The sequence below is a fragment of the Syngnathus typhle genome, linkage group LG7, assembly GCF_033458585.1.
Source record: "Syngnathus typhle isolate RoL2023-S1 ecotype Sweden linkage group LG7, RoL_Styp_1.0, whole genome shotgun sequence".
Classification (NCBI taxonomy): Eukaryota; Metazoa; Chordata; class Actinopteri; order Syngnathiformes; family Syngnathidae; genus Syngnathus; species Syngnathus typhle.
The window spans coordinates 16,199,569-16,224,350 of NC_083744.1; the positions used below are offsets into that span (position 1 = coordinate 16,199,569).

At 42.3% G+C, this 24,782-nt stretch overlaps 7 protein-coding genes across 19 annotated transcripts; 2 read left to right on the forward strand and 5 right to left on the reverse strand.

Moving 5' to 3' along the window:
* Positions 1-63: 63 nt before the first annotated feature.
* api5 (apoptosis inhibitor 5) lies at positions 64-4,952 on the reverse strand. Its single transcript, XM_061283943.1, has 14 exons — positions 4,631-4,952; positions 3,721-3,882; positions 3,521-3,614; positions 3,307-3,372; positions 3,059-3,210; positions 2,782-2,988; positions 2,559-2,663; positions 2,386-2,475; positions 2,102-2,283; positions 1,909-2,002; positions 1,785-1,841; positions 1,592-1,677; positions 1,365-1,507; positions 64-678 (listed from the first exon to the last, which is right to left on the reverse strand). Exons 1-14 carry the CDS (start codon positions 4,700-4,702, stop codon positions 599-601), a joined length of 1,590 nt encoding a protein of 529 aa, XP_061139927.1. The 5' UTR covers positions 4,703-4,952; the 3' UTR covers positions 64-598.
* A 448-nt stretch (positions 4,953-5,400) lies between these two features.
* samm50 (SAMM50 sorting and assembly machinery component) lies at positions 5,401-8,477 on the reverse strand. 2 transcript variants are annotated; one of them, XM_061282603.1, is made up of 15 exons: positions 8,336-8,477; positions 7,846-7,956; positions 7,677-7,778; positions 7,515-7,602; positions 7,337-7,443; positions 7,132-7,262; positions 6,951-7,038; positions 6,751-6,879; positions 6,567-6,638; positions 6,395-6,481; positions 6,223-6,293; positions 6,084-6,151; positions 5,858-6,004; positions 5,643-5,784; positions 5,401-5,557 (listed from the first exon to the last, which is right to left on the reverse strand). In XM_061282603.1, the coding sequence occupies exons 1-15, from the start codon at positions 8,354-8,356 to the stop codon at positions 5,512-5,514; spliced, it is 1,410 nt and encodes a 469-aa protein (XP_061138587.1). In that variant the 5' UTR covers positions 8,357-8,477; the 3' UTR covers positions 5,401-5,511. The 2 variants fall into 2 exon arrangements, with proteins under 2 accessions (XP_061138587.1, XP_061138586.1); XM_061282602.1 differs by having other exon boundaries at positions 5,643-5,799; positions 5,858-6,011; positions 6,082-6,151.
* Positions 8,412-12,720, reverse strand: si:dkey-42p14.3 (EF-hand calcium-binding domain-containing protein 10). Of its 2 annotated transcripts, XM_061282605.1 has the most exons (5): positions 12,603-12,720; positions 9,209-9,373; positions 9,043-9,133; positions 8,904-8,971; positions 8,412-8,551 (listed from the first exon to the last, which is right to left on the reverse strand). In XM_061282605.1, exons 1-4 carry the CDS (start codon positions 12,703-12,705, stop codon positions 8,926-8,928), a joined length of 405 nt encoding a protein of 134 aa, XP_061138589.1. In that variant the 5' UTR covers positions 12,706-12,720; the 3' UTR covers positions 8,412-8,551; positions 8,904-8,925. The 2 variants fall into 2 exon arrangements, with proteins under 2 accessions (XP_061138589.1, XP_061138588.1); XM_061282604.1 differs by lacking the exon at positions 8,412-8,551 and having other exon boundaries at positions 8,787-8,971.
* tdg.2 (thymine DNA glycosylase, tandem duplicate 2) lies at positions 12,385-16,975 on the forward strand. 8 transcript variants are annotated; one of them, XM_061282595.1, is made up of 10 exons: positions 12,385-12,525; positions 13,686-13,848; positions 14,592-14,938; positions 15,069-15,277; positions 15,416-15,485; positions 15,559-15,694; positions 15,794-15,876; positions 16,143-16,237; positions 16,312-16,486; positions 16,565-16,975. In XM_061282595.1, the coding sequence occupies exons 1-10, from the start codon at positions 12,519-12,521 to the stop codon at positions 16,672-16,674; spliced, it is 1,395 nt and encodes a 464-aa protein (XP_061138579.1). In that variant the 5' UTR covers positions 12,385-12,518; the 3' UTR covers positions 16,675-16,975. The 8 variants fall into 8 exon arrangements, with proteins under 8 accessions (XP_061138579.1, XP_061138580.1, XP_061138577.1 ...); XM_061282596.1 differs by lacking the exon at positions 12,385-12,525 and adding an exon at positions 12,654-12,669; XM_061282597.1 differs by lacking the exon at positions 12,385-12,525 and adding an exon at positions 14,143-14,214 and having other exon boundaries at positions 13,745-13,944.
* Positions 12,803-13,496, reverse strand: LOC133156692 (ubiquinol-cytochrome-c reductase complex assembly factor 6). Its single transcript, XM_061282606.1, has 2 exons — positions 13,354-13,496; positions 12,803-13,170 (listed from the first exon to the last, which is right to left on the reverse strand). Exons 1-2 carry the CDS (start codon positions 13,459-13,461, stop codon positions 13,057-13,059), a joined length of 222 nt encoding a protein of 73 aa, XP_061138590.1. The 5' UTR covers positions 13,462-13,496; the 3' UTR covers positions 12,803-13,056.
* Positions 16,976-17,384: 409 nt separating the features above from the next.
* Positions 17,385-21,204, forward strand: tdg.1 (thymine DNA glycosylase, tandem duplicate 1). 2 transcript variants are annotated; one of them, XM_061283821.1, is made up of 11 exons: positions 17,385-17,523; positions 18,092-18,166; positions 18,326-18,492; positions 18,607-18,974; positions 19,053-19,122; positions 19,192-19,327; positions 19,403-19,485; positions 19,559-19,653; positions 19,728-19,899; positions 19,968-20,117; positions 20,254-21,204. In XM_061283821.1, the coding sequence occupies exons 2-11, from the start codon at positions 18,108-18,110 to the stop codon at positions 20,403-20,405; spliced, it is 1,452 nt and encodes a 483-aa protein (XP_061139805.1). In that variant the 5' UTR covers positions 17,385-17,523; positions 18,092-18,107; the 3' UTR covers positions 20,406-21,204. The 2 variants fall into 2 exon arrangements, with proteins under 2 accessions (XP_061139805.1, XP_061139806.1); XM_061283822.1 differs by having other exon boundaries at positions 20,257-21,204.
* Positions 21,203-24,548, reverse strand: LOC133157347 (patatin-like phospholipase domain-containing protein 2). 3 transcript variants are annotated; one of them, XM_061283825.1, is made up of 9 exons: positions 24,298-24,548; positions 23,431-23,663; positions 22,844-22,909; positions 22,627-22,779; positions 22,421-22,481; positions 22,233-22,352; positions 21,803-21,926; positions 21,622-21,687; positions 21,203-21,441 (listed from the first exon to the last, which is right to left on the reverse strand). In XM_061283825.1, the coding sequence occupies exons 1-9, from the start codon at positions 24,482-24,484 to the stop codon at positions 21,366-21,368; spliced, it is 1,086 nt and encodes a 361-aa protein (XP_061139809.1). In that variant the 5' UTR covers positions 24,485-24,548; the 3' UTR covers positions 21,203-21,365. The 3 variants fall into 3 exon arrangements, with proteins under 3 accessions (XP_061139809.1, XP_061139810.1, XP_061139808.1); XM_061283824.1 differs by having other exon boundaries at positions 21,204-21,441; positions 22,570-22,779; XM_061283826.1 differs by lacking the exons at positions 21,622-21,687; positions 21,803-21,926 and having other exon boundaries at positions 22,570-22,779.
* Between the last annotated feature and the right edge of the window lie 234 nt (positions 24,549-24,782).

Below are 24,782 nucleotides of genomic sequence, written 5' to 3' on the forward strand. Positions count from 1 at the left end.
CCACCCCCCTCTCCTGGAAAGAAAAACGTTCAGTACGTTTATCGTACATGAAGACATGACAGCCACCGTTCATACAAGTTTATGATAGAAATCCGACATTGTCAATTCTTACAAAGTTCTAATAATTGCCCAATTCATACTGAAGATTATCTAACAACAATTTAAAAAATGAAAACAAGATTAAATAAACAGGTAACAAAAAAAATGCACCCTAACATTACTTTGCAGGACAAAATGAGGACTTTTTTTTTTTTCTTCTTCTTTCTCCTTTTGAAAAAATTCCCAGCGGGACCAAAACTATTTGTGTGTCACAACTTTGCAGTCTTTTTGTTCCACAAGAATACACGTCTTAGATAAAAACAAGGGAGAGGAGCTAGTGCTACGGGCCTTGGCTTCTTGACGACTTCTAGTTGGTCTGGATAGAAAAGTCCATTGTGAGGAAGAGGTGAGGAGGAGGGGTTTAAAAAAAAAAAAAAAACATGGAAACTAATTATTCAAACATGGAAGTGGGACAAAAGTGGTGTCCGTTTAGATTGACAGTAAAGATTTCGGCGTGATGCAGTTCAATGAGTGACACCCCCTCCCCTTGTGACCCGCCTTAGTAGATCCGCCCTCGGCTTCTGTTGCCTCTGGTGCCGAAGCCCCGTCCCCGTCCGCCCCTGAAGCCGCCGCGCTGCTCTGTAGGCAACATTGTCGGTGGAAACCACAACGTTAGCAATGGCCCACACAAATCATACAAAATAAATCCAATTTGAAAAGAGATCTGAATTATGTTGAATGTTTCTGTACATGCTGCACGCAAACTTTCAGTATCATTTAAGAGGTGCATTTTTTTATTTGTATTTTGATTCATTTCAAATTTATAAATCAGGATCAAAGATCATTTTACTTCATTTTGATTTATTTAAATCTATACATGAGGAAAACCAAAGATTCAAAAAACAAAGTTCCTATTAAAAATTGATAAACTTGAAACTCAAAAATGCTTTCATTCTTGTTGTTCATTGAACTAATGAATTAAATTAAATAAAAAAAGTTTTTTTTATTTTATTCATTTCAACCTCCCGTGCGACGCAAAACGAGCCACTGGCAAATATATTTGTTATTAATTTGTAAATTAGTATACACTTTTCAAATAGTGTAGCTGCTCTGGACCAATCAACTTTTTGTGTACCAAAAATTGAGCAAATTGCTAAGACATTTTTGATGTTGTTAATCATGTTTTATCTAAAGCAAATCTGGTCATCGGTACGCAAATTTTGCAAAATAGAATCACGGCCTGCCATAGTGTCCATAAAATAATCAAGAACAACATATCGGTAGATTACTACTAAAAGGTCAATGTGGTGTGCTTGCATTCCCACCGTAGTTTAAGTTTCCTAGGGAGGCGCTGTATTTGCCGCTGGGTGGGTTGTAGATTTGCCGAGCGTCCCGCCGAGGCTGCGGGGCCGTCTGCTTCTTCACGCTGGCGACCGAGCCTGCGTCGTCGCTGGACGGACGCTTCAGACTACGGGCGGAGATCGGAGAAGTGATTGGTCAGTCAAGTCAGGACATTTCAGACTCAGCCGCGTTGCAACGTGTCAAAACGTACGCCACGGCTGCCGCCTCGGTCTTCTGGACTGGCTTCCAAGACAGAGAAACGGCACTCTTGAATGATGGAGGGTTGTGGAAGAGGTCCTGAGATGCAGAGTGACAATTGAGTTGAGGGCCAATGATAGAGAATGGATTCATGTCGGGACACGAAAAGGACATTTGGGTGAGTTCCTCGTCAAACTGCGACCAACCTTGATGAGGACGTTGATGTTGTTTGTAATCTTCAGGGCCACTACTTTGATCTTATTCTGGAAAAAAAGAAAGACCCGGTCAGCACTGACGTGGCGACAGACTCAGCGCGACCGCTGCGTCCACCTCGTCCGTCTTGAGCGCTTCTCCCGTCTTGCCCTGCAGAGCCACTCGCAGCTGTCTGATGTAAACCTGCAGGCCTCTGGCGAAATACTGCAACCTGCAAGTCCGATGACACGCGCGCGGGTTTTTCGATGGCGCCCAAAAGGTGACGTTTTCTCAGTTAGCGCGATGCCTCTCGACTGCGGGCGACGCCCACCTGATCTTGAAGTCTTTGAGGCGCTCGGCGTCCACTTTGTCAATGAGGAAGTCGGGCAGCTTCTTGCCCAGCTGATGGAAGCTGAAGAGCAGACACTCCACGTAGCTAAACTGCAGCTTGGGCTCCTCGCCGGTTTGCTGCTCTCCATTCTCCACCTCTTCCGGGGGCATAGGCATGTACTCCTATGGAAAAAAAGAAATGTGCAAAATGAATGCCTGTCAACAGAGCCGCATCGCACAATGATACCGGTTTGTGCCGAACCCAGTGCCAATGTGTTTACCCACCAGCAGCTTGGTGAAAAGCATGTTGAGGTTGGTCTCCAGCTTGTCCATGTCACCGCAGAAAGGACTCATCTCCGCCAGCAGTTTGAGGACCTACGCACACGGACGTGAAAAAGGCAATCGAGTCGCCGCGTTCAAACTTTTAAAAACGACAAATCGGGGAACTAGACACTGACCTCGAGTTGAATGTCGAGCTCGGCCACAGGAGTCGTCAGCGTGCTGAGGTTGGGCAGAACGTGTTCACAAAAGTAGGTCACAAAACGTGTGGAATGAACATTTTTCTATGGGAGAAAGAATGGAACACATAGTGAGTGACCTTTTGCCCCCCAAAAAAACAAATAAACATCTTCAGAAACTCTAAGCTCTATTTGATCTACAAAAAAATATTGGTGTACTCACGGAGAAGAGGGGCAGTGCCTGGCGCGTGCACTGCAGCAGGCGGTCCACCGTGTCGGGGTCGGCGGGGTTGAGCGCCTGCTCCAGGAAGGCCTGGTCCACCACCAGCTCCACCAGCTGTTGGCGTCCGCTCACCGTCTGCAGCACGCGCAGTCCCGACACCAAACGCATCAGCAGCACAAACTCCTCGCCCGTCACGTCCTCCAGCACCTGCAAGCGAGCGGGGGGCATCGTCAACAAGAGCAACAACAAATTGAATTTACAAAGACACAAGGCAAACCTTCTTCGTCTCGGCAAAGACGTACTCCTCCACCTCCTTTGTCATGACGTCCTCCGGCAGGGTCTTGAGCTTAGTGGACAGAAATTTAATGGCCCGCTCGCGGACAATGTCCTCCCCTTGAAGGATCTGCGAGAAGAGGCCGCCGAGGGTGCCTGCGGGACACGCAACGTCCTTCATCAAGTTAGTAGGGAGCGGGGGGGGGGGGGGGGGGGGAACGCAAAGACGTACTGAAAAGCACACTCGCGTACCCTTCGCGTCGATCTTGAAGATGGAAACCAGCGAAACGTTCACTTGGTTGAATTCAGCGGTGTCATCTAAAAGAGGAAAGCAGATATTATACTTCATTTCATAATGCTGTAAAGATGAGTGACAACAAACGCCAACACTGGTTAAATAAATTGTAATTGCTGCACACTCACAAGTCAAGGTACCACTTTGGTATCTATCAATCCAATAAAATACCTGTCTGGAGGAGTTGGGTGAGAATATCGGAGACCTTGAGGATGTTGTCGCCAGTTGCAAACCGCGGAAGCTCCTTAATAGCCTGCCGTCGAATCTGGACCATAGTGAGGAAGTCGATTGTGAGACGCTTGGATATGCCAGCGCACGAACGTAGCCTGAGGTTGAATTTTCGAGACACTGCGCGTCGTCGCCACACTTACCGACACGTCATCGTCTTCGCAGAGATCCAGCTGGGCGTTGATGGCCGCGTCCGCAAACTCCGGAAAGCTGCTGAAGAACTTTGGGATGAATTGAGCCGCCAGGCGCTTCTCCTTGGGCCCGCCTTTCACGCCATTCAGGATGACTTGGTAGGCGTCTTTGTGCTGCAAAATGCAAGGAACAAGAAGCACATTAGTTATGTGCACGTGTTCAACATCACTGATTGATTTGCTCATTAGAAAACAATCAATTGATATTGAAGTAGTAAGGTTACTTCTGGACATACAGGCAAAACTGCTGAGGGGTAAAATGGGTCTGAATAAGTAACAGACATATTTATTTTACTTGTATCCTGAATAGGGGCAAATCCTTTTCACTCCAGAACAAAGAAAGGGGATTTTAAAGCAGTATAGGACGGGTACAGAAGGAAGGTAAACAGAAAAAAGTTTGCATAACAATAAAGTCTGAGGGAAGTAAAGGGGACATGGGGAAAACAAATCTGAGGTGGAATAAAGCAAGATTGAGGGAAGGAATTGAGTATAATAAAGAGGAAAGAAAAATGAGTCAAACTAATACAACGGAGTAAAATAAAAACATTTAATTTCTCGCTAACTTGTTATTACTCTATTGTGTTCATTATTAGAAAGGACAAATACTTCAAAGGTCTAATTGGGTTTTGGAAAAAAAAACAAAAAAATGCCTCAAAAAACGTTCTATTGTGAATTAACCAGAGAACATCAGTCGGCTCAAAGCTAGCCGCTAGCTTAGCAACCCCCCCCCCCCCCCCCTTCCTACTCACAACACAAGCTTACGTAAACTAGGAACCAGCAATAAAAGATATAAATGAAAGTTTAGCGTATTCGCTAAGATTTGAATTTAACACAGATATCGTATTTTTGCTCTTTTCCTTACCTGGCTGACGTCGTCCTTGGCATCAGCAAGGACCCCGTAGCTTCGATAGAGATCCTCAATAGTGACCGCCATCAGCGTGCGTCCGATGTGCCTGGCACTCAGCTCAAATGAAAACTAATACCAAAAAAATACCCTCTCGATTCTTTTTATCAATGATTAACAGGGGTCGTGGCGCTACACCGCTATTTTGTGTACGCAAAATGGGAGTAGGGAGGCGAAATTTCGATGATCAGTCCTTACTCGACGTTTGCAATACCTGCAACGTTCTGCGGACGAGAGCGGGCTAAGCTAGGCGGCTACGGAAGTAATGACGAGGCGCATGTGCACATTTAGCCAATCACAAGGCGGATAAAGACACACGTGACTAGAAAATGAGCGGAAAGTGCCGCGCAGTTATGGCGCTCATTTGACGCAGCCATCCATTCAATACATATTTTTTTTATCTGTACATGTATTGATTTAAGTCCTTAACTAAAAGTTGGTAATCATAATTTAAGTACAAAAGTCGAAATTACTGAGAGAAAAAAGTAAGCCCAAGGTGCTTTCATGCAATCAAAATAATGTGGAGAAAAAAAACTAAATTGGCTAATAATAAAACAGAAAAAAATTGTATGATCTCAGGTTATATGAAGATTTTTTGAATAGCAGGCTGTTGGTTATTGAGCTGACACAAGTCAACGTATTCTGCACATGAGCCTAAAAGACTAAGAAATCCAGTACCAATATATTTTCAAAGGTAGGAAAAGAAAACAAACACAGAGCAACGCTAATTCAGTGCAAACATGTTTATCATTGAAGTTCTAAGTTGCAAACAAACATCTAATATTCGCAGTCTTCCCTTTCAGCGCCGTGGCGTTTCCGTTGTACAGAGACTCGTGGCTTCAGAGGAAGCGTATTCCTGCTCCAAACTGCACCCCATCACATATCCTGGAAGACAGCAGGCATTCAAATTCCATATTTTTGTAATATTAAATTAAAAAAAAAAAGAGAGAGACCAAGAAAAATCTTTGACCTGTCTCCACTCTGAACTCCCATGGGAATGCAGTAGTTCAGCTCCAGTCTGGCAATGTTGCCCAAACGCAACACAATGCCAAGTCCATATGACCAGCGAATGCACTCAGCCAGCTTCTTCAAATGTGCTTGAGGGCCCTCCCCTAACCAAGACAAACCTGTTAAACTTTTGAGATATAGCAATCTTTTTTTTTTTCTTCTTAGGAGCTTATTCACCATAGTTAAGGTTACAAAGATTCCCGGCGTTGAGAAAGAAATGCGTTCGGAAGAGGTCGCCGAAGCCCCCCCTGCCTGGCCGGAAGGGCAGCGGAGTGTAGAGGTGAAGGCCTCCCGCCCAGTAGGCTTCTCCTCCCAGGTAATCGCCTGTCATACCAGTAAAAAAACAAAACACAAAAACTTAACAAACACAAAAAGAAGCCTCGAAGGTGACAATGAATCTCACCTTCGCTCTGCGGGCCCATGCTATACATGCTGAAACCACGAATACTGGTGGGGCCGCCCAGATAGAACCTGGAGGGATGACGAAGAAAATTATGATCATTTTTCCCCCATTTAAATTATAACAAGAAAACTCTAAAAACCTGTCTGCTATGCTTGTTGGCTTTTCACCAATAGGCAGCAGCAAACCGCCCCACATGGAGGCAGACAGAACCTGCGAGGGAGAGGAAAAAAAATAAAATAAAAAATTTTTGGTGAAGAATCATTTGATATTTTTACAGGCTTTCAAAATGACAAAAGATGTGGAACTCTTACAGAGTCCCAAAAGAGGCTCTTATTGAGCTGGATTTCAAAGTCCTCCTTGAGGAAACTGGCATCTCCTCCCGTGTAACCGGCAAGCTCCTGCAAAACATGGAATAATTAATAAATACATGAATAAATTAATATATTTGTGGATTAATGGAGAATAAAGTGGTCTGCAAGCGACCTGATGGATTTTCAAGAGGACACCTTTCCTGGGCAGGATGGAGGAATTTCTGGTGTCGATGACCATGGCGTGCTGACGGGGAAAGAAAGATGGCATCCAAGGTGGTGATGTCATCGTTAGTCCACTCAATGTCATTCAAAATGGCAGTTTATGAAACAACTGTGCATTTCTTGATCGAAGATACCGCCAGTGACGACTTGAGGGAATGTCCACTCTCTTCCCGGACAGCGAAGGAGGCGGTGCGAGCCAGACATCCCAAATCTCTCCACACGCCTTCCCACTTTAGGGTTTGGTTGGTCTTCCATACGGGGAACTGAACAAAGATGGATGGTATAGAGTAAAAAAATTCTCTTCGCGATGACGTAACTGCTTGCGGGTATTTACGTTCAGCTCCACCGAGACGCCACGATCCGTCTCCCGCAGGGAGCTCCACGGAAATTGACCCGTTACTTTATAAGCATTGAACGTGATGCTACACGAAAGGGGAAAAACAAAGAGATGGAAAGTCACTTGACCCTAAAAAAGACAAATAACCCCCCCAAAAAAATCCAAAATGTGTTCTTACTTGCGTTCAAAGTTCCCCACTTGAGGTTTGAAAAAAGAAAGGCCGTAGGAAGTCTCTTTGGTGCCGTACGAGAATTGAAAGGTGAGTTTCTCGGCCCGGCCGAACACATTGGGCAACTTCATTCCCAGCACCTGCCGTGACGCATTATTGTAACCATCACTGAGTCGCGACAACTCAAGTGAGACGGTCCTTTTTGCACACTCACCATGCTTCCTTCATTGTTGCCCACCATCGTGTTGTAACTGCCGGTCATCCGCCTCAACTCGGTGACCTCGAAGGTCACGTCGAGGCCGTTGGGAAGAGCGTCATCACCTTGAATATAAAAAAAAGCCAAAGTAGCTTTGGACGAGAAAAAGTACAGTTGGCATTTGTGTTTGGCGTACCTCTTGAGGTGTCAATAACAACTTCAACTTTTCGGAAGATTCCGAGACGGAGCAGCTTCTGCCTGGCTTCGTGGGATTTTCTCATTACCTGAATTAACAACACAGCAGCGAAGACTCAGTTACCAAGACGGAGATTCACGTTGTCGTATTTACAATACGTACATCGATTAAATTCTTTGCTCGGAAAACGCCTGAGATCTCGTAAGACAGCAGGTCCTCCTTGGTCCTTCCAAGCCCGTCTATATGAACCCTCTGGACCACCACCTTTGGATTTCAAAGGAAAAATTATTTGACAAAAGGATGGCATGCTTGGCAACTACATGGATCTTACATCCTTGTTTTCCAGAATCTCCTGCTTGGGCTCCTGCTCTATTTCAAGAGGCTCAATGTCGTCGGCGTGAATTCCCAGCTCTGGACCCTGCATGGGCAGAGGGTCCAGGCTCTGCAACACCATGTTGCAGAAAGAAAAACAAACATCAGAGGCACACTGTGATTTCAATAATGAATTTCCTGTTTTTCGATTCCCAGATCATAAAAGTATGATGCACAAAAAGGCATGAAGACAGCGAGTTGGCATCTTCCGTCTAAGCAAACCTCAATTTTCAGCATTTTTGCGTTAATATCTTTAACATGCACAGCAAACAAAATGTGAGAGAGGTATAAAAATGCATATTGTGATCGTTAATAAGCAACCCTAATGCCCAATGTGTCGTCGAAGGGTGGACGCTGTCACTGAGGGCCTCCCTCCCTTTTCTCCTTAGCAGCCGCACACGGCGAGAGGTCAAACGCCAAAAACGACACGTTTTCGTCGCTTTTCTTACCCTGGCGTGGACGGTGCCCATGCTGGGATCCAAGCGACGGTGACTGGGTGGAAAACGGTGACAGTTGAGAAAGGAGGAGAAACGCAAAAAGCAAACAGCCAAGACTAACAAGCGGAGATAGGAGAAAGGGCTTCACGCAAGGAGGCAGCCATGTCACTTCCGGTATTCCGTTTGGCCACGCCCACCGGGAAGCGGCCATTGATTCTCCGGTGAAAACTACAAAACAGTACTAAAATGAATAATATAAATACAGTACATGTGAAAATATATCTAACTAAAATACTTAAGTAAATATAAATAATAGACAATTACATAAAAAAATAGACTTGATACAAACCGAAAAAACAAATATACTGTAAATACAGAAGATAGAATATATAAAATACTAAAAAAATACAGTACATAAATATTACATCACACTGAATGCCATGTTTATAATAAAACTAAGCAATCAATTCACTTTTTTTATTCATTCATATGTTTATAAAGATATTTTCATATAGGTCTGTCTCAAAGCATAAAATGGAACAGCATTGCAAAAGTGTATAAAGAAACAAAAAAAGGTTACTTTTAGGAGTAAAAATAAATATTTAGGGTTGTTTGTATGTCGATGAGCCTTTCTGCAAGCTTATCATCCTGTAGAAAAAAATAACACAATATTATGAACCAAAAAAGACTTTTAACTAAATTCCCACAACCTCTCTTACCCTTCTGTTATGAAAGTATCATAGGATATTTTGTCTTCGTTTACACCATCAGGACATTCATTGATGTCTTTCATGCCCAGTGAGATCAGAGCTGAGGAGAAAGAAAGGCCCGTTTAACAGAACAGTATGTAAAGATATTTCTTTTCTTGATATCTTTGGCACTCACCCTGTTTGTATTGTGTAAACGTGACATGTCTTAGATTGGCTGGGTCCACTAGACCAAACACTGCATCCAGGTTGGAAGGGCTGAGGAGACTGGGCGCTTCTTGGCCGTTATCTCGAGCTTCTTTTAGTTGTTTCAGTTTCTCAATGAGAAACTCTTTGGGATCATCTAAAAAGAAACAAACAAATTCAGATAGATGAAAAATAATATGAAGAGCAAATGAGAAAATAACGTGAAAATAGATTAAAAGACTAAGAAAAAAATATATATACTGCAATAAATAGTGACGTCAGCTAAAAAAGTTAAGTTTATAAATAAGACAATCAAATTAAAATATGACCAATCAAACTGCCAATGACCAATCAAACTGGAGTAAACTGGAAAGGTCGACAGTGATTGTTTTTATGAAGATTAGCAAAATTTCATAGTATTTCTGTACAATTGCAGGATAGCTATAAACTTTTTAAATATACAATAATCTCAAGAAACTAAATGTACACATACTACAAATAAATCAGAGAAAAGAACCATTAAACTGACTTTCTAGTTCAGCTAACCTACTAATTAGCTGGTAAACTCGAGTCGTTTTACCTAAAAAAATAAAAAACTGCCCTAAAAAACAGTTGTTTGTAATAGTTGTACTAGGTTCATCTTGTTTTTTCTTTTTCAATTACTTCTCTGGTTCCAGAGAGTAATTGAAAAAGAAAAAACAAGATGAACCTAGTACAACTATTACGAAGAAGTTATGGAGAGAACTGCGTCAAAGAGTTTCGCCTCCTTGAAAAACTGACGAAAAAACGAGCTCGCTATAGGAACCACCTGAGGTTCAATCTACGCTGCCGAGATGAAGAAGTAACGCCGGCCAGCCTGACAATCAAGAACCCAATTCCGACCAGGAATGCGGAAAGGATTGTAAGGAGAGTGCGGATGGCTCTGGCCAAAGAAAGGATACGCTGCACAAACAACAAACTCAACAATATCAACGATGAACTACAGCGACGGACGGAACAATTCAAACACCGGTATGTCCTGGACAATGACACGGAAACAACACTACACGAACATTTCGATAATATACACGAACAGGAATTTGTCGCCACAAAAAACCGACACATCGGGAAATTGGACAGACTCATTGCACAAAAGAAGACACAACCGGATCACACACACATCAACGAAAAATGGATTCACAACATGTCACGCCATAAACTCACCCAGGCAGAACGCAGCATATTAGCAAAAGGACTCAACTACGCAATCACACCCAAAAACATACCCCACGATGATTTCATTTTAGCCACGGAGTTAGCATGCGAAAAAATACATAACCCAGGTCAAAAAGCAGCACTACGCAATGAAGTTGCAGGGATATTAAAAACGGCTAAATCACCACCCAGTAATATTACAAAACAGGAAGCAAACGCAATGATCACACTAGCGAAAAATAAAGACATTACAATCCTCCCGGCGGACAAAGGCAGAACAACAGTGATTATGGACACGGACACTTACGAAGAATCAATGCAACAGTTACTACAGGACGATACCTATGAAGTAATAAAAAAAGACCCAACAGAAGACAAGAAAAATAAACTCAAAGCATTACTCAAACCACTACTCATGGAAAATAAAATAGACAAACAGGCATACAATCACCTAATACCCACAGCAAACATCATCCCCAGAATCTATGGCACACCAAAAATCCATAAACCAGGTACACCTCTCCGCCCCATTGTAGACAGCATAGGGTCAGTCACATACAACCTTTCAAAAGCACTCATAGAAATAATAAAACCACTATTAGGACACACGGATCAACACTGCAAAAACTCAAGACAGCTTGCCACGGAACTCACACACATAAAAGTACAGAAAGATGAAATGCTCATATCACACGACGTCATTTCACTCTTCACAAAAACGCCCACACAACCTACCATACGCATAGTACATGACAGACTATCAACAGACAAGACACTCAAGAAACGGACAAATCTAACAGCACAAGACATCACCCAACTACTTCATTTCATCGCTACCTCCACATACTTTCAATACAGAAACACAATATACAGGCAAAAAGAGGGATTCCCCATGGGAGACCCACTTTCTGCCATCATGTGCAATTTTTTTATGGAAGATTTAGAACAGAAGGCACTCTTAACAGCCCCGGACACATACAAACCCACTCTATGGAAACGTTACGTCGACGACATTCTGGAAAAAGTAAAAACAGGACATACACAACACCTCACAGACCATCTCAACACCATAGACACCACGGGTAACATCAAATTCACCCATGAAGAGGAAACAGCTCGATCCATAGCCTTTTTAGACATTAACATACACCACACAGACAATGGTGACATAAGAACAAAAGTACACAGAAAACCCACACACACCGACCAATACCTCCTCTGGACATCAGAACATCCCACTATACACAAACTGTCAGTAGTCAGAACACTATACGAACGTACAACAATAATCACAGATCCGGACGACATAACACAGGAAGAAAAATACATACAACACGCACTCAAAAAATGTCAGTATCCACAATGGGCAATAACCAAAGGTGCAGAACAGGTAAAAAACAAAAAATACAAAACACAGGAGCAAAGAAAGAAACAAACAAGGAAACAGGAACCCAGCGGAATGGTGACGTTGCCGTATGTGAGAGGAATTACGGAACGCATCAAAAGAACCATGAAAAAATACAACATAAGCACACCTATCAAACCACATATAACACTCCGTCAGATACTGGTCCACCCAAAGGACAGAGTAAATCCGGAAAATAAATGCAATTCCATATACGAGATTCCATGCAAATCATGTAATAAATCATACATCGGGGAGACAGGGAGGAACTTCATCACAAGAAAAATGGAACACAAGAAGGAATGTGAGAAGGAGACAGCAACAAGACAAACAAGAGCAATAAAACTACAAGCAGAACAGGAACACTACAAGTCAGCCATCACCGACCACTGTAAAAGGGAAAACCACATCATGGACTGGGAGAAGGCCAGAGTCATCCGCACTGAAGAAAACAAACATCAGCGTTGGATCAGGGAGGCCATTGAGATCCGCAAGCGGGGCCCGAGGACCATCAACAGGGACGAGGGAGCATACATGCTCTCTACAACCTGGAACAGTGTTTTGGAGAGGTGAACTGACAGCAGAGGGCGTGACTCACCTGTCAAATCTGACAGGTGAGCCACGCCTTCATCCATCAGCTGATAAAGACGCGTCACAAACACATCAGTGACACTCTGATGAAGGCGGAAGATTCCGCCGAAACATGTCAGGTAAATGAACCTAAAACAAATTTGTTTGATATAGAAGAACCAGAGAAGTAGTTGTTTGTAATATATAACTGACTAACCTGGTCGGTAAAAAAAGAGCATGCTGGTGAGGTTTTTCATGAGGTCGAAGATTTTGTGTTTTTCCAGGTAAGCAGAAGCTTCTTTCTCCCGTTCGGTCGCCATCTTGTCTTCAATTCTTAATGTTGATATTCGGTTGCTAGGATACGAAGTCTCCCCACAAAAAATTGGGTCGTCGTGCGACATTTGTGTATCAAACAAATCAAAACAATAAAAACTTTATTTTATACATATATGGGGAGTGACAAAATTCAACAATTAATTACTAGCATAATAAAAAAATGCCATTGATTTATTTATTGTATTTTATCTACATTTTGAAACAAACACAATTTTCTACAATGCTTATCCGATGAGCAGGAGATGATGCACCGTCTTCCTCCACCTCGCCGATGACTCTAATAAAGTATATTGTCCATTGTCCTGAGAATATTTCCATTATAAATGATCTCCAGATTAGTTCGTCTTGGGTTCTTCTTTCATCTGCTGCTGTGCGGCTGCTTCTCTGACTTTGAAGCCCAGTAATTCTGTCTTTAGCTCACCAGGTTTTGGGGGGACCTCTGGTATACTCTGATGGAAAAGAAAGAAATGAACACAACTTCAAATTGAAAATTGCCTCAGCGTTGCCAGAAACGATACCTGCATAAAATAGAGCTACTTAAATCAGTCAATACTTCTTAATAAATTAACACCCACATGTGTGGACTGATGAATACGTTTGTAAATGTGAAATATTGAATTCAGTCGCCTCACCAGGTCTGGTAGGTAGTACTGGTGGACCGCCTGTGCCCCGGCAAACATGGCCAATATACATGCTCCGTACATCCTCAGGTAACGAGTCCATGACACTCCAGCAGGCATTTTTGCACAACTTCAACGTGGAACACCATGCACACTTTCGGACTGTGAACAAATACAAACATATATCATGCCATCAGTGTACATTGCTAAAATGAAAATCTACCTGCTTAAATAGGCTCCTAATAATACCTGTAAGTGCTATACCCGTTTACCTTTAAATGTTTGCATTAAAATGGTAAATTATCGCATTGTTAAATGTGTAAACACGTTGTTTCCGATCCAAGGACTGACTGTCATCGGGAGACAACCAGGTCGCATGCCGAAGAGATTACATCCGGGTTGGAGTCGTCACCTTTCGTTTTGTCCGATAGAGGGCGGTAACGCGCATCAAGTATCCGAGACGATGAAGAAGAAGAAAAAAGTGCGCCTTCCGACCGATAGGTGGCGGTAAGCGAACACATCGCAAAGTTTCGATGCTCTTTGTTTTGAAATAGCTTCCCTGCCCCCTCGTCTCAAAATCCGAAGCTTTAAAATGTATGACAGGTATGTCAAATTTGGCATATATGTGATTGTTTTATCCCGACAGATGTATATTGTTTAAAATCGTTTGATAAACGTAACGTAAAGCGACAAGTGCCATTATCCGGAGATGTTTTTTGTCATGGGAGCGTAAGCAGCACTGCAATGCGCTCTCTTTCGGCACAGCTTCGTTGTTCTCTGAATCTTGATGTTTTTGTGAAGTAAATTGACAGTCAGTATGGAGGAAAACGAGTTTACACCGTTGACTGTGCCCATGGATTATTTCCAGCAGTGGTGAGTTGTTGCTGGAATAATTCCGAGGAAATGCAATCGTCATCTCGGCTTGTTCTGTTTTCTTTTCAATTATTCAAATGATCATATCTTGTGCATGCAGTATAATGCAATCTGAAGGCAGAATTATTCGCATATACACGTAAAATAGAAAACACCATTTGTGAGCAACTCCATTTTTTTTCATTTTTGTTTGCATGTTTTGGGTAGTCTAAAGAGTGTTGTGCATTCATCATGTGTCTTCACTGACCACTAGATGGACAGTAAATTGTCCTAAAATGTCCTACAATTTTATAGAAACCACAGGGAGCCAAAACTGTGCAATAGCTGACATCATGGATATCGTCAAAATGCTTAAATGTCTTGTTGGTTGTTCCAAGGTACCAGTCAAGTCAGCAACACCCCGAGCTTCAGCCCGTGATGTCCCACCACAACCACTACAGCGAGGGCCCCAGGGATGAGCCCGTCATGACTGAACTGTCGGTGCACAAGGAGCAGCCGCTCTACCAGGAGCAGTTTTATCAGAACTACTTCCATTACCAGGAGCCCGTCTACCAGCAGGAGCAGCAGCAAGATCAGCATCCTGCATACCCGCAGCAACAACAGCAGCAGCAGCAGCAGAATCAGTATGAACATGCAATACAACAGCAATCTCAGTATCAACATCCAACACAGCAAGAGGAGCTGAATGTTCACCACCAACCTCCACCCGCGACCCCACCTCAAGGTAAATGAAAACCTACAATGTCTTTTTTTTTTTAAATGTTCCCTGAGAATAAGTGCTATTGTAAATAGATCATGACTGCTGTCTATAAGTTAGGCCAACGTTTTCTATCGTATGTACTTATTTTTTGCAGCAGCGATGCCGGTGAAGAAAAAGCGAGGGCGCCCACCCAAGAATCAGCGCGAAGGAGGCGGGGCGGTGAAAGAGGAAGATGAGGATGAGAGCGAGGCAGCAGCAAAGAAGGCCAAAAGGACACTGAACCGCTTCAACGGCATGTCAGTGGCTGAGGTTATGGCCAAAACGCTGCCTGACGTTATTACCTACGATCTTGACATTTTGATCGTGAGTTATAAAGAGCATACCGAATTCATAAAAAGTGCACAATTGTCAGAAGATGCGTCGTAAGGTTTTTGTTTGAGGAGCGTGTGGTTTTCTTTGGGATGTGTTTCCGTGGTGACCCCCCCTCATGTTTCTCCTCAGATTGGAATCAACCCGGGACTATTGTCGGCCTATAAAGGACACCACTACCCCAACCCTGGCAACCATTTCTGTATGTTGACATTTCTATTCATTATTCATGTAGTTTGTAAATTTTTTTTTTTTTGATCCTGCTTTGTCCGCAGGGAAATGTTTGTTTCTGTCCGGTTTCACCGAGCAGCAGCTCAACTTCACGCATGACGAGAGCCTGCCGGAGAAATACGGCATCGGCTTTACAAACATGGTTGAGAGGACCACACCTGGCAGCAAAGACCTTTCCAGGTGATTATGCCTCACATTTAAAGAAAGAAAAGGAGAAAAGGGACCGAGACTGTTTTGAATGTAAAAAGACATTCAAGCTTGTCTTCTTTTCCTTTGCAGTAAGGAAATCCGTGAAGGAGGGCGACAGTTGCTTGAAAAGCTGCAAAAATACAAACCGCTGATAGCGGCTTTTAACGGAAAAGGTATTGTCAGATTAAAAAAATATCATTCAAAGATCTTAAGACTTATATTTGATACTATTATATTTTGTAAAAGAAACATTATATATAAATAATTTTATTATAAGTATAAACATTTATTATAAATATAAATAATTTATTTAAAAAAAAAACCATTTGTGTTGCCCAGTCATAGTGATTTTGAGGCACATTCAAAGATCATTTAAAAAAGATATTTTTTATTTATGCATCTTCAAAGTTGCTTATACATATATCTTTTATCATATTAGGTATTTACGAAATATTCTGCAAGGAAATCTTTGGCGTGAAGGCCAAGAACCTGGACTTTGGCTTGCAGCCCTACAAGATCCCTGACACTGAAACGGTATACAAAACATCACATCCACATATTTAAAACCCTCGTCAAGAAAAAGCCATAGCATGTTTCTTTTGGTCTAGGTGTGCTACTTGATGCCTTCATCCAGTCCGCGGTGTGCCCAGTTCCCCCGCGCGCAGGACAAAGTGCACTTCTACATCAAGCTGAAGGAGTTGCGAGACCACATGAAAGGGGGAGTAGTCCCCGGCCGGGACGTGACGGAGACAGACTACTCCTTTGACCTGCAGCAGGCCAAAGGTAACCCCTCGCCGCATACAACAACTCTGGGATTCCTTCCTTACCTTCGTTTTTTTTTATTGCTTCTTTGTTGTGCAGAAGATGCAAAGAGGATTGCTATCAAAGAAGAGCAGCTGGATCCCGAATACGAAAGCTGTAGTGGTCAGCATGAGAATGTGAGGCAAAGCAGTCCAGGAAACTTTTATTGAAGTGACATTTGCACTCTGCAATTGGCACACAAGAGGAATCACACAGTTTACTGCAGAATTTTAGTGGAATGCACTAAAAAAAAGAAAAAAGAAAGACTGCACACAACTGTTTCAACTTAGCCCTCACTGAGCATGTACTGTACTAGGTGTGATATTTTCCACTATTTATTGCTTTTGCTATCACCTTTTTTCTTTGGTTACTTACTTTTGTACTGTATTTTGAAATAATGAAATTTTATGTGTAACCATCTGTGCAGACAAGTGATTTGACTATGATTTCTATTAAAATCGTAATGATCAATTTCCTGCTATGGTTCTTTGTGTACTGTACATATGGGTGGAAAAAGTTCGATTTTTAATGGTCGAGACGTAATTATCCAAACTTACTGGTTTCGATTTAAAAAAGGTTTTTTTGTACTCATTCAGCAAGAATACGCCGCGTTCTACGTCACAAACTTTTAGCCAATAGAAAGCATCTTCACGTTTAAAAGCCGAGCGGTTCAAACCAATAGTACACTAGGTATTTCTCAATTTTTGTAATATTCTGTACAAAAGCAAAGAATAAAGAGATTGATACGCATATAAATGTATAAAACAATAGTGAATATTTTCTATGTCTCACACAATAATTTGAATAAAGCCGCTGGTTCATTGTATTTTATTCCTCTTTTAACCGACCCCTACGTCTCAGACTTGGAATTGCCTCGTGTCAAAGTTGAATGAGACTGCGCTGTCACGTCTTTGTTGCCCCAGAAGCTCTTTCAATGTTCTGAATAAAGAGCGGCATATGTGGGGAAAATAAGACTGCTTCCCCGCCCGGAGAATCGGATTAAAACAACCGTTAGCTAGGTACGTCTAGTTCATGTTTATACTCTCAACTGTTGCGCCGTTTTGGTGTATCGTTCAAGCGAGATCATCCATCCGCGGTAGCTTAGCGGCTAGCCGGTGGCTAATATTAGCTGCAGTTTTGGTAAGGGTACTTGTATCTAGTTTACTCCATAAATACTTTCATTTAATTTGTACAAATTAACACGGAATGGAAATGATGAGTTTTGCAAATCAAACGTTTGATAACAATGGAACCAGTTCATATAAAGTGAGGTTTACATCGTGGTTTGTTGTTAGCATTGTTAGCATTTAGCCATGGAAGAAAGAAGGTATTTAATTTTTAAAAAAGTACTCACGTGTAGCTGATGCACGGGAATGTTTGATGACGCAATGACAGTTCTATTGTGTTAACTAGGGTTCGATTGAAAAACACAAACAAAATCATTATAACACAAGTTTTCTATGAGTAAGAATGAGTTGGAAAAAGTCCTGATTCTTGATTTCTCCATGTTTTGTTAACCATCCGTTTATTGCATGTACCACTCCCATTTTATCACTCACGATGCATGTTGGATTTTATTTAACGAAGTTAAAGAACCCACAAGATGGACAATAAGCTGAACGGATCCCTGCCTGTTGGCTCTTCGGAGTATCTGCAACAGTGGTGAGTTGTACAGAATAGGCCAAATAAGTAACCATCAAGTCCTACATTAAATCCAGTCTTTGTTTTATGATTTCAAGTTTCATGTGTTTTGATGGTGTTTTGCATTGGGAGCATCAAGAGACACCGATTTGAACGGGTTCTTTCAATTTCTTGCCTCAGGATTCAGTCAGCTCAGCGGTTCCAAGCCCTTCAAGCCCAATATTCGAATTACAACCATCCGCCGCACTACCCGGAGGCACACACCGGGGGAGCAGCAGCAGTTCCACCGCACATGGATCAGCCTGAGCCTATGATGGAGCAGCAGGAGCCTGCTAACTTGACAAAACGTACAGTGTATATAGAAAGTCTACACACCCCTGTTTAAAAGTTTTTTTTTTTAATTAAACTGAAAGAAATCTTTTCGCACAACAATAACAAATTTTGTTGAATCTTCCACGCAGCTCCGCCCAAAAAGCGTGGCCGAGCAGCTCAGCCCAAGGAACCCAAGCCGCCAAAGGTCCCAAAAGTCCCAAAGGAACCCAAACCTCCCAAAGCACCCAAACCTCCCAAAGCACCCAAACCTCCGAAAGAACCCAAACCTCCGAAAGCACCCAAGCCTCCGAAAGAACCCAAAGCGCCAAAGGGCAAACCAGGCCCGAAACCCAAAAAGGGCGCCGAGGGTCAGGCGGTCGACGGCAAGCAGGAGAAGATCGATGAGACCTTCAAAAAGGTGAAGAGGAAAGTGGATCGTTTCAAGGGCATGTCGGAGGAGGAGGTGATGAAGAAGACCCTGCCGGACCTGCTGGACTACAATCTGGACTATGTCATTGTGAGCAGAACTTGTTGATATTGCTTGAAAAGAAAGGCAAGCAGCCGATATCACCTTGTAAAACTCTTTTTCTCGCAGATCGGTATCAATCCGGGGCTAATGGCCGCCTACATCGGACGATGGTTCCCTGGTCCTGGAAATCATTTTTGTAAGCATTCACAGAATCAGCAAATGAAAGTTAGCTCGACTGAGATTTTTTTCTCATTTGTCTTCGTAGGGAAGTGCCTCTTCCTTTCGGGATTCACCGAAGAGCAGCTCAACCACACGCACGACGACACGTTGCCCGGCAAGTACAAAATGGGCTTCACCAACATGGTGTCCAGGGCCACGCCGGGCAGTAAAGACCTGTCAAGGTTAGCGACAATACTCGCTGCGTTATTTGCCGTTGAGAAGCTGTCTCGAAACCTTCTCCATTTCTGCCCCGTCAGCAAAGAGCTGCGCGAAGGAGGCAAAATTCTTGTGGAGAAACTGATGAAATATAAACCTCTCATTGCCGTGTTCAATGGAAAATGTAAGTCCAGGCCAATCCTTTATTATTTATATTTGACATCAGAAATAATGGTCGCCCCTCCTCTCCCTTCCAGGCATATATGAAATGTTCTGTCGAGAACTATTTGGTAAAAAACCCAAAACGCTCGACTTTGGTTTGCAGCCGCACAAAATTCCCGACTGTGAGGTGGTGAGTAAACATCCCCCCGGTCTTCGTTCTAACAACGGCGCACAAGATGTTGAATGTTTTTTTTTTTTCGTCAGGCTCTGTACCTGATGCCGTCCTCCAGCGCTCGTTGCGCTCAGTTCCCCCGCGCTCAGGACAAAGTGCACTTCTACATCAAGCTGCGGGAGCTGCGCGACCATCTCCAGGGCATCCAGCGGCCCAAAGAGATCGAGGAGATAAAATACTCCTTCAACCTACAATTGGCCAAGGGTACGCCGATCGGTCCAAGCGCCGTACGTCGCCGCTTTGTTTATTTCACCGACCGTCTCCCTCCGCAGAGGACGCCAAGAGAGTAGCCATCAAGGAGGAGCAGTACGATCCCGGTTACGAGGACGCCTACGGAGGAGCTTATGTCGAGCCGTCGGCCGAGGGAGGTCCGAGTCAGGCCAACGGGCATTTTGACTCACCGAGCCAGGAAAATAATGGCGGTAAGGCACCCGCGGGGGTCCTCCGCATAAGCTGGGATGGAGAGACAAAAATGAAATCACGGCAAAAGAATGACAAGTGTGGATTTCGTTGTGTGAGAAACAAAACGTAATAACAGTCGATTTCTAATTCCACCAGAAGAGGGAGGACAGAATGCAGGCACGTCAAAGAGTTCCCAACTTCCCGACGCTGACGGGATGACAGAATCGCGAGCTGATCAGATTCCAGACGTGAGCGCAGAAGAAGGAGAAGGTGGAGGAGGAGGAGCTAGCCAGGCTCCAGATGTATGAGGACAAATTGTATCTATTTTTTTTTAACTTTTCCTCCTTAGTGGAATATACACGCCTAGATAGACTTTGTAGACATATTGCAGAATATTCTTTCTGCGCATTTTTAAAATTCTAGTTTGTGGTTTGATGATCTCGACGGCAGCCATTTTAAAAACAGGTGAAAATGCAGGGACTTTTGTTTGGGCTGTCCGTGGAGAAACTTGGAAGTGGACTTGGAACTCTGCTGAGCGCTGCAGAAAAGGTAAAGATATAACGGAATGGAAATGCTAACTTCATTAGCATTGTTGTCTTCTATTCACATTCCAACTCAACAGGCAAAAGTATTGGGACATGCCTTTTATAGTTCAATCACTGTCTTATGTCTCAATACGTTGTCCATTGAGTGGACAAAAGTATTGAGACACCTCTGTAATGGGTTGGCCCCTGTCCCAATACTTTTGTCCACTTCTAAATCAAGAGATGTGTCCCAATACTCGGTCGACTCTCATCTCCGCTCTGTCCTACTTGAAGCCCTTAATTCAAAACTTAGTCGCACTTGTTTTTTTTTCTTGTTACCTACGCAGGAGCGGCTTTTTTGGTGCCCTTTTTGAATCCTGTTTACATTTGTACTGCACACTGATGCAGTAAACAAGCGAGTATCCAAAAGATGTTGTCTTTTGGAATGACCTCAGCAGCCTTTTATCATAAATGAATTTTCTTTTAGGACTTTTTAGAATCAATTTACTGTTTGAAAAATGTCACAAGGGTTTTATGATTATGTTGTGTCCATTAAAAATGTTCTGATGGTGCTTTTTATAAATCATTGCATTTTGGGTTTTTTTCACCTGTTCTGTTGAGGGAGTTTTTATTGGAAAGAAAGATTAAGTAAACCATCTTTATCATAAGTTACTGAATCCTCCTGTGCAAGGTTAAATATTCACAAAACCGATATATAAATATGTCAAAAGCTACACAGCAACATTAAATAAGCACATTTGTTGATAATTTGTTTTTAGAGTCAAAGTCCAATCTGCTGCGTTTCTTCTTCGATGACACGCTGGAAGAGAAAAACAAAACAAAAATCAAGCTCCGTAATTATAAGTTAATGGAAAGTTGGTTTCTGTTAAATAGTAAATATAAAGTGATTAAATAGGGAATATGATTAACCCATAAAATAGATAAAAATTTGAAAAATTGTATAGTAGCTAACTATGGGTTAAAAGCTACACAAATATACCTGCTGCAGTTGTTGTCATGGCAACTGCTGTTTAGTCTTTGTGGATTATTGGTAGTCCTTAGGAGGCTGCCAATGAAAGTCATTATTACAATATTTCACATATTGAAGGACCCCATAGGGGAAAAATGACATTGTGACTTGTTGCTAGGCAGAATTAATTTAATTAGAATTTAAACATTACCTTTTTAAAAGGAACCAAATCAACTCAACGGCAACCACCAGTGGAGTCAGCACGTAGTAAAAAACTTCAACTAGACACAAGCTTTGGCTTCCAATTGGATCATCCCTACACGCCACACACAATACTGTTTGCAACCACACAAAGGACAAAAAAAAAAATTATTTTCCCACTTTTTGGATATTATGGGAAATTTGGTTGAATTTTATGAAAGGTTTTACTCCCTATTTTTCACTCACTGACTTAGATTCTATTTTTAATTTGAACTTGGGCATGTTTGTTATATACACCGTATTTTTATCATTGTATTATATTATAATTAAATTATCATATATATTATATATATATTATATATATAATTATATATGATACATTATATTAAAATTATAAATATAATAATTATAATAAATATTATAATATTTGATGGCTTCACCTCTCTTGATATTGAGCGGAAGGTTATGTGCATGTTTATGCTCCAGCCACCAGGGTTGATCCCCCAAAGCTGCCTTTGTAATGTCCACCTGCTCTTCCGGGGAAGATGTAGCCAGCAAATCTGGAACACGTACATTTGTGTGCAAAAAACAAAGAATCAAAAGGAAAATGACTGATAATTAGTCTTACCTTCTTGTCTCAGAAAGCAAAGAGCATCTGTGTAGCCACTGTGGAAGATCTCAGCCAGCTCCTGTGAGTCAAACAAGGAGTCACTTGGGCACAGTTATGCAAATCAAACATGGGATCAAACAAATGGAGTCAAACACTGAGAGTCTAACCTCAGGTGTCGGAGGTAGGAAGGAGGTGTAGATGCGCCGCACGTTTTCCATGGTCACCTGGATGCTGAGGTTATTGCAGTACACCGAAATGGCGGTCCAAGCGCCATCTTTGGGGCTGATGTCACTCTCGCTGCAGAATGGAGCCACTGTGATGGTGTTTGGACACTCCAACAGCGGCATGTTATTGCTCAGGGCTCCATCCATGTATAGCTAAGATATATACCGATTAGAAAGGTAATGATAGTTGGGTTTGTCTTTTACGGTATTGACTCACTTGTCCACGGTAGGAAGGTGGAATCAAGCCACAGTAGACTGGGAAGAAGCAGCTGCACATTAGCACCTACATAGACACGAACACTATGACGTGAGTCAAACATTGATCTGATTCTGATAGATTTGAACACATACATGTGAATCAAACATGGAGTCAAACGCGACAGTCGAACACGAACACTATGATGCGAGTCAAACATTGATTTGATTCTGATAGATTTGAACACACGTGGATCAAACATGGAATCAAAGATGGAGATTCAAACACAAAGATTGACACTATCATTTGAATTCAACTCTGAGATTCTAATGAGCCAAAAATACAATCAAAAATAAATTCAATAATATGAATCAAACATGGAGTCAAACGCGACAGTCAAACACTAACACTATGATGTGAGTCAAACATTGATTTGATTCTGATAGATTTGAACACACGTGAATCACATGGAATCAAACATGGAGATTCAAACACAAAGATTGACACTATCATTTGAATTCAACTCTGAGATTCTAATGAGCCAAAAATATAATCAAAAATAGATTCAATCAAATCTGGAGTCGAACACTCAAATGTGAACGACCCACCTGTATGAGCTCCTCCCTGCTGTCAAAATGGGACACCAAGACGTTTCTCCTGTCCCTTATCCTGGTGATGGACACGCAGAGCCTCCCCGAGGCACGCCGGTGGGCGTCTTCCGGAAGTTTCTCCCGCAGGGAGTCGCGCAGCGTTCGCAGGAGGCTGAAGGTCGGGTGGAAGACGCTCAAGCGGTGCTTCCTCGCTTCTTTAGCCGCCGTTAACACGTCCATGTACAAATGTTCTGAGGATCACGTTTTAAAACGTCATCATAATGTTGCAATGTGTTTATGTCAACTAGTACACTGTTGGACTTGAACCGGTCATACACACTGCAATCTGTTTTCTTTTACGATGACCTGTGTGTGAGTGCATCTGTGAACCAATGAACTCTTTGTTTGTATGGACTTGAGTTCAATTACTGTTATTACAGTACTCCCCCCCCCCCATCTGCCCCATTTAACCCTAGTCAACAAACAACAGTGTAGCATTTTGAAGACACAGACTCTCCACGCTTCTCTTTTGCAGATACATGAGAAGTTTGAGATATTGTGAAGTATTATGATGGTGTTTTCATGTTTTTAGGTGGCATAAAATTTCGAGAATGACTAGTCTAGGACAAATCACGTTTTTCCATTCATGTGAATTACAGAGGTATCATTGTAATAGTATTGGATTTTTCATTATAGTTATTTCTATTAGATTTTAAATTCCATTACTTTAATACACTTTAGAGTGTGTTTGTTTAGGTTTCATTCATTTTCGTTTTTAGTTTTAGTCTGTAATAGTTTTTTTTTTTATATATATATACTTGCAGAGTATGTTGACTGTAAGATGAATAAAAACAGTTTGCTATGTACTCATTCTCAGTTTCTCACCGATGGGGAGTCCCACAGTCAACGCTGCCGCCACCAGGCATCCCGACGACGCTCCGCAAATCTTGGAAGCCCCGTGCACCAGGTTTGGCGCTCGCTCCAGGATGCAAGTCATGGCTCCCATGTAGTAAACACTGCGAAAGCCGCAACCCGCAAAAGATATATTCCACTCTTCAGCCCGGCCATGCATCCTTTCAACTCTTGGACGCTTCACACACAAGCTCTCACAGGCATCGCTCGGCAGTGTTGCGCAACATTCTAGATCAGCTTACGACAGCGCTGATTTCATAACTGTAGGGAAGGGGCAGGCCTGGTTCAGAAAAATAATCTTAATGGGGTTTTTGCTTCAGGATAGAATTCTTCAAATATATATACATTTGAAAGTTGTTATCATTAGATGGATGTTACATTTTAACATAATAAATAAATAAATAAATAAATAAATAAAAATTCCTGTGACTTCTATTGAAACAGCAGTTTTATTGAAT

What these genes read in the sequence shown, in the direction of transcription:
- api5 (XM_061283943.1), bottom strand. Translation starts at nt 4,702, where the DNA reads ATGGCGGTCACTATTGAGGATCTCTATCGAAGCTACGGGGTCCTTGCT. An exon ending in AAGCGCTCAAGACGGACGAG is followed by an intron (nt 1,842 to 1,908) that starts GTGGACGCAGCG and finishes CTTTTTTTCCAG; the next exon opens with AATAAGATCAAAGTAGTGGC. An exon ending in CCTAGGAAACTTAAACTACG is followed by an intron (nt 679 to 1,364) that starts GTGGGAATGCAA and finishes TGTTGCCTACAG; the next exon opens with AGCAGCGCGGCGGCTTCAGG.
- samm50 (XM_061282602.1), bottom strand. Translation starts at nt 8,356, where the DNA reads ATGGGCACCGTCCACGCCAGG. An exon ending in TGTTATTGACACCTCAAGAG is followed by an intron (nt 7,444 to 7,514) that starts GTACGCCAAACA and finishes TTTATATTCAAG; the next exon opens with GTGATGACGCTCTTCCCAAC. An exon ending in AGAGCCTCTTTTGGGACTCT is followed by an intron (nt 6,294 to 6,394) that starts GTAAGAGTTCCA and finishes TCTCCCTCGCAG; the next exon opens with GTTCTGTCTGCCTCCATGTG.
- si:dkey-42p14.3 (XM_061282605.1), bottom strand. Translation starts at nt 12,705, where the DNA reads ATGGCGACCGAACGGGAGAAAGAAGCTTCTGCTTACCTGGAAAAACAC. An exon ending in GCTCTTTTTTTACCGACCAG is followed by an intron (nt 9,374 to 12,602) that starts GTTAGTCAGTTA and finishes GTTTCTTTTTAG; the next exon opens with ATGATCCCAAAGAGTTTCTC. An exon ending in GTTTACACAATACAAACAGG is followed by an intron (nt 9,134 to 9,208) that starts GTGAGTGCCAAA and finishes CTTTCTCCTCAG; the next exon opens with CTCTGATCTCACTGGGCATG.
- LOC133156692 (XM_061282606.1), bottom strand. Translation starts at nt 13,461, where the DNA reads ATGCCTGCTGGAGTGTCATGGACTCGTTACCTGAGGATGTACGGAGCA. An exon ending in AGTACTACCTACCAGACCTG is followed by an intron (nt 13,171 to 13,353) that starts GTGAGGCGACTG and finishes CTTTTCCATCAG; the next exon opens with AGTATACCAGAGGTCCCCCC.
- tdg.2 (XM_061282593.1), top strand. Translation starts at nt 13,634, where the DNA reads ATGGTAAATTATCGCATTGTTAAATGTGTAAACACGTTGTTTCCGATC. An exon ending in ACCCGCGACCCCACCTCAAG is followed by an intron (nt 14,939 to 15,068) that starts GTAAATGAAAAC and finishes TATTTTTTGCAG; the next exon opens with CAGCGATGCCGGTGAAGAAA. An exon ending in CAACCCTGGCAACCATTTCT is followed by an intron (nt 15,486 to 15,558) that starts GTATGTTGACAT and finishes CTTTGTCCGCAG; the next exon opens with GGAAATGTTTGTTTCTGTCC.
- tdg.1 (XM_061283821.1), top strand. Translation starts at nt 18,108, where the DNA reads ATGGACAATAAGCTGAACGGATCCCTGCCTGTTGGCTCTTCGGAGTAT. An exon ending in GCCTGCTAACTTGACAAAAC is followed by an intron (nt 18,493 to 18,606) that starts GTACAGTGTATA and finishes TCTTCCACGCAG; the next exon opens with CTCCGCCCAAAAAGCGTGGC. An exon ending in CAACCTACAATTGGCCAAGG is followed by an intron (nt 19,900 to 19,967) that starts GTACGCCGATCG and finishes CTCCCTCCGCAG; the next exon opens with AGGACGCCAAGAGAGTAGCC.
- LOC133157347 (XM_061283824.1), bottom strand. Translation starts at nt 24,484, where the DNA reads ATGCATGGCCGGGCTGAAGAGTGGAATATATCTTTTGCGGGTTGCGGC. An exon ending in TTGCTTTCTGAGACAAGAAG is followed by an intron (nt 22,353 to 22,420) that starts GTAAGACTAATT and finishes TACGTGTTCCAG; the next exon opens with ATTTGCTGGCTACATCTTCC. An exon ending in ATTTGGTTCCTTTTAAAAAG is followed by an intron (nt 21,688 to 21,802) that starts GTAATGTTTAAA and finishes TTTCATTGGCAG; the next exon opens with CCTCCTAAGGACTACCAATA.